Below are 11,372 nucleotides of genomic sequence, written 5' to 3' on the forward strand. Positions count from 1 at the left end.
GCCACCCTGGGTTCATGACCTGAGTGCAATCAAGAGTTGGGATCTCAACCGACTGACCCACCCAGGCACCCCAGTGTCAGTTACTTATAAATGAAGGTTAGAAAATTGAACACAAATGTCAATTAGATCTTTTCATAGACAAAGTACTCAGCTATTCACTTTTTGTGCTTCTACTGGTGACCCAACTTATTTGAGGTTTGAAGAAAAAATTCACTTTACGACCATTTCCCTACCAGCTTCATTAAATTGTCAATAATTGTTTGAAGAGTCATTTAGCAAAAGCAATTAAATGAGACTCCTTGTTAAGATTGCTCTAAGAATGTAAATGCTTTTGAGGAGAGAAAATTGAGTAGTAGGGTAGAGAGAAGCTCTTTGTAACAAATGGCAATAAATATCAGTGACTCTTACACTGAGGGACAGAGGGAAACCCATACTTGGGAAAAGCATATTCCTGGGTAAATGAAACCCAAGCATATTCCTGGGTAAATGAAATGACAGCTATCATCAGATAAAGTCAAGCATAAATTATAGTTTGACTTATCTGTGTAGCAAATTGAATGCCCAGGAGGAAAAACAATTTTTAAAAAGGTCGAGAAATATTGCTGTAAATCATCAGATGATCCAGTAAAGACAGACTTTTTGCCCCTAAATGAAACAAACATTTTTTTTTATTTTGAAATACTTTATTTTCAAGTTCTTTTCAAAAATAGCAATAAATATGTGAGCCTCTCTGTTATAAGATATAGAGAAACACTGTATATTTAACAATAAATAAGGCATTATGCCTTACAGGAAAGACATAAAATGTCCACAGGATATGTAGAACACTGCAGTTCCTAAAGCTTCAACATGAGAAATGTTGACCACATACTGTGACATCATTTCAATAAATAACAGCCATTCTTTTAAACAATTACAAAAATAGTTGTGCACATACATTCCCCAGCCTGATAACAACCTCACTCTCTACTTGGATGCCCCAGCCACTGTCACAGTGGCTGGTATGCTGTGGGTTCCTCAGAAGTATTAATTTAATGACTGGGAATATGTGCAAACCTTTACCTTCAAAGTAAATACAAATCAGGGTTGAACTAAGCTGGGTTTAACATAAAATAAACAATAAAAATAACGGCATAGTGCCGCAAATAGATTCAATCGCAGCCTATAATTACGTTGCATGTAAAATAGTGGCAGAGAATCTCTGAAAACCAGCCCACCAACAAATAAATAAATAAATAAATAGGAGGCTTCTCCTAAGAGACGCTCAAAGCGTATGAGGCCCAATTCTGGTGGCACTGGGCGCTGACGATTCCACTTTTTCCTCTTTGATTCCTGTAAGGGCAAGGCCGGATTCAGGTGCAGCCACCAGTCTGCTTCTGCCTTCCTCTGGTCAGTTGGAGCTGCCCAATAATGAGAAAAATGTCATCCTTAGTACTGATCAGGAAAGCTGGCTGGCACAGCACCCCTCTCCTGTCCCAACTGTGACGTTCCAGCGTTTTCTGAAGCTAGTTTCCCCAGCCTGGCATCTAAAAGGCTACTGCCTACATTGTGTGGTAGAGACCTCTAAGCTCTTGGATGCTTTCATTTGGGAATGTAGGTGGAGCCTGTGGTCTCGGCTCAATTATTGGCTACGAACAGCCACAACGTGTTTCTCTCTGTCACACTGGGCCTCCCTTCAGCCTCATAGCAACCCCATATGGTAGTTACTACTGTTTACTCTTTTCCTGGGCGTACAGAAGCTTTAGATTCATCATCATCATCGTCATCGTCATCATCCTTGGGTCACGTGGCTGATAGGTGAGAGAATCCAGATTTGCTCCTAGTACAGTGTCACTACAAGGTGCCCGCTCTTCACCTCTAAGCTTTAGAACCTATGTTGCACAACACCAAGGATTTTGCTTTGCAGACGTGAAGCCCAGAAGGAATGGGGGGTGGGGGGGATGCCTATGTTTCTTAACAGGTGGAAAGCTTTTTAATGTAACTGACCAACACCAATAACTGTAATAAAAGCAAGTTTACCCACATTCGTTTGAATGGGGAGAAAGGGCACTAGAAATATTCTTCCCGCAACAAAGCGGATGAATAACCTGAACAGCAAATTTAGTGTGAAACAGATTTTTCAGTCCTTCAGCGAAACCTAGGTTTCCTTGATCAAACTTCCCGGACGCATTTGCCAGGATCCGTGACCAAGGACTCTAGCGGCACGCGTCAACAGAAAGCATAACTCACTTGCTTAGCATCTTTTCGATGATTCTCTTGACCATGGGGGCTTCGGGGTTGAGACAGGCTTCGTGTCCGTTCTTGAGAGTGGCTCTGCGGAGACAAGGCAGAGTCCCCGTTGGCGGGAGGCCGGGCCGCGGGGTGGGGGGCACGGGGGCGGGGGGGGGGGACGGCCAGGACGGCGGCAGCTCGGGGCGTCACTTACATGACTTCGGTGTGGGCGCAGTGGGGGCCCGACGGCGTCACCTTGACGCTCTGGATGTTCTTGAGGTGAATGCCCTGCACGGTCTGCAGGCACTGGCAGCGCAGCTCGGTGACGACGGGCGCCGCTGCGGGGAGAGCAGGCCGGGTGAGCGGGCGGCCCCGGGGCGCGCACCCCTTCCCCACCCCCACTCGCACCCGCACCCCGTCCCCCCGCGGGCTCCGGGCCTCACCTGCGGCGCGCCGGACGGCGGGGACCAGGAGCAGGAGCAGCAGCGCGGCGCCGAGGGGCCGGGGAGCGCGGGGCGCGGTGCGGGCCATGGGGCTCAGCTCGGGGAGTCGCGGCGGCGGTGGCTGGAGCTGGACGGCTGGCGGGAGGGCTGGCGGAGCGGACTCTGTGGCTCCCCGAGCCGGGAGAACCGCTTTTATCCCCTGTCGACTCGGCGCGGCGCGGCGCGGCGCAGGGCGCAGTGGGGGGGCAGGGAAATTCCCGGCGCCCCGGGTCATTCCCGGGTGCGGAAGGTTCGCGCGGCCCCGCCCCCGGGGTGGAGGGGGACCCGCCCGCGGGTGCCGGCGACTCAGAGACCGTTGTCCGCCCCAATGCGCAAAGGGGGCGTGAGTGGCCGCCCCGCGGCGGCTGCCACCGCGGGGGAGGGTGCGGCGGCCGTGGGCGCCCAGGGATCCCCGGTCGCTGGGAGAGGAGCTGGGGACGGATCTGTGAGCCCCGGACAGGGATGGCGCGGCAGTTTTGGAGGGAGAGTTCTGTCTCGTTAGTGATCAGATTTGGGGGAATTAAGGATAGCGAGGGGGTACATTTGCTTGGCTCTCTACCTTCCATCTCTTGCACAGGTCCTACGCCTGAAAGGGATGCTGTCAAAAATACAGCCAGCGTCTCAGATTCCAGAGAAAAATGTTCAAACTGTTTCTCTTGTATATTCTCAAATCACACTTAGATGACCTCGGTTATGTTTTCCATTTGGTGGGAGTAAGAATCAGTGTCTAGAGTCGATTCCAGTGTGGATTTCAGTGAAAGGAGAAGGCTGTAACATGACCTTTTTTTCCTTCTTCTTTTGTATCCTGCTGAACTTCCTTGTACTCTCCAAAATGTTGGAATTCCCTAAATCCCGGAAAATCTCTTTTTCCATGCATGAGGGGTTCAAATTTGAGCTATGGAATACAGGACCGGCCATCAGTCTCAAGCTGGAGAGGGGCAAGTTGGCCAGGCTCCCGGAATTCACTCCTTCTGGTCTTTCCGGGGACAAAGCAGCACATGGTCCCCAGTGAGCGGGTACCTGCTGTGTGGCACCCTCACATGAACCGCCACATCACGCTCAAAAATCCGTTACCACACAACCCTCAGGGCTGGTCTCCCTTTCTCTAGCAACAGTGACTTGTCTGTTTTCGGACTAGGAATTTCAGTCTCTGAAGCTGACACCTTCGCTATTTCTTCACCAGAAGTTTTAGAGAAATCTGACGAATTCAAGATTAGGTAGAGAGGGTTTAAGTGTAATTCTCCAGGTTGGATTCAGACCTCTTGGAGACGTGGAATCCCATGAGGGAAGGGGGGAACAAACAGGAATGACCTCTGGCCCAGAGATGGGTATGTAGGAACAGGGCTCCCAGACTGCCCAGCTTAGTGGGTAACAGCCTGCTCGCGGCAGCCGGCCACTGAGCCCTTAGCGAAACCACCTGCCACCTGCAAGTTGTTAAACATTTCTCTGTCCACACCAAGATAGTTATGAGAAATGAGTCAACATTTGTGAGAGGTGGTGCAGATTAAACACTATATAAATGTTCATTAAGTGAGTGGAATAACTTTTCCCAGCATTGCCTAAACAGAAACTCAACCCGTTGTAAATCCTTCCATAAAGAAAAAAACAATTGTAATGGAAAGGTTCACTCCCCAATTTTTCTTTTCACATTTAAAATGTTCTGTATTAGTGGGGATGCAAGCTGGTGCAGCCACTCTGGAAAACAGTATGGAGGTTCCTCAAAAAACTAAAACTAGAACTACCCTACAACCCAGCAATTGCACTACTAGGCATTTATCCAAGGGATACAGGTGTGCTGTTTCGAAGGGACACATGAGCCCCCATGTTTATAGCAGCACTATCAACAATAGCCAAAGTATGGAAAGAGCCCAAATGTCCGTCGATGGATGAATGGATAAAGAGGTGATATATATATATATATATATATATATATATATATATATATATACACACACACACACACACACACACACACACACAATGGCATATTACTCAGCAATCAAAAAGAATGAAATCTTGCCATTTGCAACTACATGGGTATTATGCTAAGTGAAATTAGTCAGAGAAAGACAAATGCCATGTGACTTCACTCATATGAGGACTTTAGGAGACAAAACAGATGAACATAAGGGAAGGGAAACAAAAATAATATAAAAACAGGGAGGGGGACAAAACAGAAGAGACTCATAAATATGGAGAACAAACTGAGGGTTACTGGAGGGATTGTGGGGGGGGGGATGGGCTAAATGGTTAAGGGGCCCTAAGGAATCTACTCCTGAAATCATTGTTGCACTATATGTTAACTAATTTGGATGTAAATTTAAAAAGATTAAAAAATAAAATTAAAAAAATAATAAAATAATAAACCACAAACACAGGACAAAGACAAAAAAATTAAAAAAAGATGAAATAATTTCAATTCATATGTAAAAATGAAAATGAGCATATTCGCCTTAAAAGACTAAAACAGAGATACCTGGCGACCTTAGTTGGAAGAGTATTGGACTCTTGATCTCAGAGCCTGAGCTCGAGCCCCAAGTTGAGGGTAGAGTTTACTTTTAAAAAATAAAAAGGAAAACCAACTACCACAAGAATAGGCAAAGACAAGAACAGAACAAAAATTTCTTTCTCCTTTTTCTCTTCCTCTTCCTCCTCCTTTTTCTTCTTTTTAAATACTTACTTGTTGAATCTCTCCCTCTTGGGAAGAAATAGTTACTCTAACATGGCAATGAAAACAAAATCCATCAGATGTTGTAAACCAATTGTTTCCTACACACTCAAAACTCAAAGCTACACAGTTCTCCAAGCTACACAATTGTGAACATTTTTCCTCATTAATTTTGCTCTAGTTTTTAAAAAAAGTCATGAAAGTGTGAAATAGGGACAAATGCGGGAAAACAGAAGGTGTTGAGTGAATATAGAGTAAAACGAAGTTATATGCAGGGATTCTGTGCCATCATGAGAACTAAGACTTTCAGGAACTTTTGAAGGGGGAGCAATAGCCTATAGATGTTGCTTAGTTAATTACGTACTGTATTTCATTTGCTGTGAAGTACTACTAGTGAATGTAAAATTATCTGTACCCTTATAAATGAAAATATCTTGTCTATTGCAGATTAAAATATTTTAGCCCCCCCCCCCAAAAAAATGTTCTGTATTAGGCTTCCTGAAAGGAAGGCACAACTGTACTCTACTAGGAGATACACTTACCCGAGAGTTTTCAATTTTACTGTTGAACTCTACCACTGATTTAGCTTGTGGTCCTAGTTTCAATCACTTCATTTATAAAAAGGAGTTTGACTTAAAGACTCTTCATCGCATTTGTTGGAAAAGATGACTATCTTTAAAGACATTCTAGCCTTGGTCAGTATGTTCCTGACAGGAAAAACTAGGGAAATTGAAAGATTAAAATTTGTGTTAAGCAGTAAGAAGGGAGAAAAAAAATCCTGAAAGTTGTAAATATGAGACTAGCTTATGAGTAATTGAGTCTGTGTGGGTCTCCCCTCGTTATATATAAATTGTGTTCTGGGATTTGATGGGAAACTGGCCAGTAATCCAAAAGCATTCTTTAAAACTTGAAAGGTGTATTGCTTTGTTTTCTACTTGTAAATGTAAGACAGCCTCGTTTTATGAAGTTTATAAAATCAGAAAGTTATGAAGAGACTATTTTTTTCTATAATCTCTTAACTTTTGTTTGTTCTACAGAATAAACTTTAACAAAGTCACTGAAAATTTGAGTTTTTATTCAACAAACATAGTAGCTAATGAATAAGAGTCTACAGGATTCTGAGTAAATACGAAACAGACCACTTCCTTTATTTAGTTGCCACATACTATGGGTTAGTTACTAAGCCTCTGCACCTACTCCAAGGTGCAGCACATTTATTTTGTGCTTAATTGCAGGTGCTTTTCTAAGGGTTTTTACAAATATTGACTCATTCAATCTTCCAAACAACCCTGTGAAATAGATATTATTATGGGACTTTAAGGTTATGTTTATGGGGCTTTAAGTTTACAAATATAAAAACTAAAGTGAAGAGAGGTTAAGTAACTTTCCCAAAGTCACAGGATATTGAGTCTAGGACTCACACTCAGAGAGAATGGCTTTTAACCATAATGCTCCGATAAAGATGCTGTGTGATACATGATTAAGAATTCCTAGAGAGGAGTGATTTAACAACAACAACAACAACAACAAAAACCCAGAAAAACAAAAAACAAAAACAAAAACAAAAACACTGTTATCCCCCTAGTTGAGTGGTTCAAATTTAATATTTTAAACTGTGAGCACAGCAAAATAATCATACATCCTGCATGGTTTTGTTTCACTAATAGCATAATTCTCTCCTGTTATAACCTGTTCATATACGTTGTTACATTTTCTTAAATTGTCCAATTCCGAAAACCAAGTAATTTGACCGTGGAGAAATCTGGTACACCTCCCCTTAACTAAAGGATAAAGGTTAATGGCGTCACTCGGTATTAAGTGGATATCATGTACCTCCTGATATGATATGATGAAAAGGGCACTTTAGCTCTTTGGTACTTTCCCCCAGAGTTTGTAACTCTGTCTAGCCATGAGAAAACATCCCTTAAACCTAAACTGAGGAATATTAAATAGCTGACTAGAACTCTTCAAAAACGTCAAAGTCATGACAAATAAGGAAAGACTCAGATACTGTCACAGTTCAGAGGGAAGTGGGGGACATAACTCACTGAGGGTGGCATCCTGGGTTGGGTCCTGGAGCAGAAAGTGGACAATAAGTGGAAAATCTGGTGAAGTCCAATCAAGTCTGGAGTTTTCATTAATAGTAGTAATAATGTGCCATGTCGCCGGGGTGGCTCTGTCGGTTAAGCGTCCAACTTCGGCTCAGGTCATGATCTGTAAGTTCGTGGGTTCGAGCCCCTCGAAGGGCTCTGTGCTGACAGCTCAGAGGTGGAGACTGCTTTGGATTCTATGTCTCCCTCTCTCTCTGCCCCTCCCCCACTCACACTCTCTCTCTTTCTCTCTCTCTCTCACACAAATGAATAAACTTACAATAATAACAATAATGTGCCAATTTTGGCTTCTTAAGCTTTGGCAAATGTTCCCTGTTAATGTCAAGTGTTTGCAACCCGGGAAACTGAGTGAAAGGTGCACAGAAACTGTACTATTTTTACAAATTTTGTGAACTTAAAATTACTTCAAAATAAAAAGATCATTTTTTAAAAAAGTTTGTTCTCTGCATCAATTTCGAACACCACCAAAATGAAATCAGTGGACATGCATGCTTTACTGGTAGCTTCTTAAAGAAAAGTGAATGTTTGTTGAGTTCGTATTTGCTCAGGTATGAAAATCTGAAATATCTGCTACCCCGGTTTGAACACTTCATCATGTTTTATAGGCTCAAATAGTTGGGCTTCAGCACAAGTCATACTGTACAAATCTCTCAACTTCATGTAAATAAAAAAAACAACAACAACAACAACAAAGGGGGTGCCTGGGTGGCTCAGTCAGTTGGGCATCCTTCCAAATTCAGCTCAGCTCATGATTTCAAGTCTCGTGAGTTCGAGACTCTGTGCTGACAGCTTAGAGCCTGGAGCCTGCTTCAGATTCTATGTCTTCCTCTCTCTCTGATCCTCACCAGCTCACACTCTGTCTCTGTCTCTGTGTCTCTCTGTCTCTCTATCCCTCTCTCTCAAAAATAAACACTTTAAAAAAATTTTTTAAAAAACAGAAAAAGAAAAACAGAAAGTGTTTTTGCTGTAATGATCTCCAGACCGACCTAAAACTGACGTAAATGAGGGTGTTCAGGGACATCAGAAACTCCAATTTATCTACAGAAGCTGCCAAAACAAACAAACAAACAAAAGTAGGAGTAAATGGAGCATGTCAAGAAGCAGCGAACACTTGTGGCTTGTGCAGAATTAAACTTCCAGGAACGATTTAATGCCACTTGTTCTTGAAAATGAGGTAAAAAGGAAAAGGTTCCTTTTTGGTTGTTATTTTTTCTGTAATATGCCACTTAAATCCATGAAATCTTTCTCAACCAAAATGCAGAAATATTTATAAGCATAGGACTGCTACGGCCTACTACAAGGAACCAATCCATTCTCTTGTTTGACCGTGTCCTTCTCTGAGTCAATTACTTCCGCAAGAGTTAAACATCAAGGTTTTATGCACATTCGTTTTTTTTAAGTTGATTTTGAGAGAGACCGACAGAGTGAGTGAGGGAGGGGCAGGGAGAGATGGGGAGAGAGAATCTCAAGCAGGCAGGGAGGAGGGGGGGGCGGTTGGTGGGTTCTGGAACTCATGAACCTTGAGATGATGACCTGAGAGACCAAGAGCCGGATGCTTAACCAACTGAGCCACTCAGGTGCCCCTTTGTGCACATTGCTTTAAACCAGTATAAGCAAGACTCTTAAGAAATGGAAGAGTCTTTTTTCAAAAATGGATGCTTTGGTGGTTAAATTCCATTGGCCCCCAGTACTTCTTATCAATCTTTCGGAATCAACAGTTAGTAAAATCTAGGATGTTACATCATCTAGGCCCACTGTTTTACCCTGGTAAACGCACGCAACCAGCTGTGTGCAGGTATACATTTACAAGTCCTCGCCATAGCTGCGCCAGACGCCTTTTTGCTGCAAAGTTTCTCTGTCACTGCTGTGGAAAATCTCTTGCCAATTTGGGACAGGAGGCAACGATAAATATTTCCTCCTCTTTCATGTTTTAGGCAGATACTGTACATGACTTCTCACAAGATCCCCAGAAGGACTGAACCCAGATGCCTACGCTCTGTTTCACTCTTCCCAGTTCTCCCGTCCCAGCCTTGGGAACATTTCCTCGAATAAATCTGCCTGTATGGCGGGCTGATGACTCAGGTTCTGCTTTGGGGGCGGCGGGGGGCAGGTGGGCACACAGGCTGAGACATTGCTGCCCATGCTGATTGGCAAGCAGGAAAGGGCATAGCTTGCCTAAAATGATCTCTTCTGATGTAATAATTCTGGCTCTGAGGGGAGAAGAGTGGCCATGTCTGAACATGGTGTTAAATTCCTGGATCCATCCACCATACAGGCCAAAGGCATTAGTGTGTACCAGGAATCGGGCCAACCTCTCTATTCAGTCTCCTCAGATATGGCGTGTTGGGCTCCTCTTTCTCTTTTCCCTGGTAACACACCCTAGTTTCATCTGCTCTCAATCCATGAAGTTCAGGGGATGACCCATTTCTCAGTTCCTTCCTGTTGGGGCCCACCCTCAAGCCCTGCTGATTGACTCAGAGATGGGCAAGTCACCTAAGCCCTTTCAAATGAGAAGCAATCCTTAGAATTTTTGTTGAAATAATTGAAAAAGAAGTCCTTAATTCTTCCTAGGGCTGCTAAACTGGCAACATGGGACCCAGAGGTGAGCCAGTGCTGGGGGAGAGTCTGCCTGAGAATGAAACTGGCCCGGAGGAAAGCACATGACATGGGAGAAAGTTACAAAGGACGTTGTTTGGGCACCCATGGCCTCTAGGTGGCTCTGATTTATTTGTGGATGCTATCTATGTAAGCCAACATTCCCTTCCTGCCTACTTGCTTCCTTCCTTCCTTCCTTCCTTCCTCTCTCTTTCTCTCTTTCTTTCTTTCACACCATTTAAATTAGGTATCTGTCTCTTGCTAGTCTGGCTTAATACCATTCATCTGTCATATTTCTGCTAGAGATAACTTGCCAACACAAGTAGTTCTATTTACTCTATGTTTAACCCACTTATCCATTTATTCCTTCAACATTTGCCTACCACTTATAAGCTAAGGAATAAATTAGGCTTCATAGAGGGAAAAAGATATTCTTTGTCACTACCAAGCTCACAGTCTATAGAAGGAAGACAAAAAGATAAGGAGTTGCCTGGAAGTCCACAATACATGGCGATGCACAGAACTTTTATAGACACTGGGGGGGGGGGGGGGGCCCTGATTCCCTTTCTTGGAAGGGTGGGAGCTATCAGAGAAAACATTCTGGAGGAAGGTGCTACCTAAGGTGAGTGGGTAGGGGACCCATTCCAGAAACAGAGGACCAAATAAGCAAAGACATGGAAGCTGGAAGCAGTGTGGTATGACATGACAATAAAAAGAAGCATTTTATTTTTCTAGGTTGGAGTTTAACATGGAAGCAGGAAGTGCAGAGAGATAGAACAGGAATTTAGGCCCGGCCCAGAGGTGTCTGCTTGTCACTCAGGAACCATTTCAAATGTCACTTCCGTCAGAAAGTTCATAACGCTGTCCAACGGATTATCTTGGCCCTTGGATACAGATCATGTTGTTGGGAACCACTGGTTTACCTACTCCTATGTTGGATTATGTATTCTGCAAAGAAGCTATCATATCTCATGTCTCTTTGCATCCGATCTCCAGTATGAGTGTAGTTCATATAAAGTATTTGACAAATGTTTGTTGAAACAACGCATGAATAAATGGTTTCAGGCCACTGTTTCATGTAACCAATGTGTCCTGACATTGGGACATCAGGGAACCATCTTTGAAGGATTGCCAACAGTTTAGATTTCCTTACTTTTGCCTCTTTTGACACTTAGCATCTGGGTAAAACCTTTCTGGGGACATGGGTGAACCCAGATGAGCCAGAATTTGAATTGCAGTGTAAGAATTGAAGAGTATCTTATCTGGGGGAGCCAGAGAAATGAGTCTGAACCAAATTCTCTAGAA

The 11,372-nt window shown here is 43.6% G+C and overlaps 1 protein-coding gene and 1 long non-coding RNA gene across 2 annotated transcripts; one reads left to right on the plus strand and one right to left on the minus strand.

The window, feature by feature from the left end:
- Positions 1-1,150: 1,150 nt before the first annotated feature.
- LOC121034449 (growth-regulated alpha protein-like) lies at positions 1,151-2,843 on the minus strand. Its single transcript, XM_040481236.1, has 4 exons — positions 2,655-2,843; positions 2,426-2,549; positions 2,230-2,313; positions 1,151-1,400 (listed from the first exon to the last, which is right to left on the minus strand). Exons 1-4 carry the CDS (start codon positions 2,740-2,742, stop codon positions 1,391-1,393), a joined length of 306 nt encoding a protein of 101 aa, XP_040337170.1. The 5' UTR covers positions 2,743-2,843; the 3' UTR covers positions 1,151-1,390.
- On the plus strand, positions 2,460-9,546 carry LOC121034462 (uncharacterized). The gene is made up of 2 exons (XR_005792442.1): positions 2,460-2,569; positions 9,407-9,546. It is a non-coding gene; the product is annotated as an uncharacterized LOC121034462 (long non-coding RNA).
- Positions 9,547-11,372: the final 1,826 nt, after the last annotated feature.

This window comes from Herpailurus yagouaroundi, unplaced genomic scaffold (assembly GCF_014898765.1).
Source record: "Herpailurus yagouaroundi ecotype Mexico unplaced genomic scaffold, PumYag 28, whole genome shotgun sequence".
Lineage (NCBI taxonomy): Eukaryota > Metazoa > Chordata > Mammalia > Carnivora > Felidae > Herpailurus > Herpailurus yagouaroundi.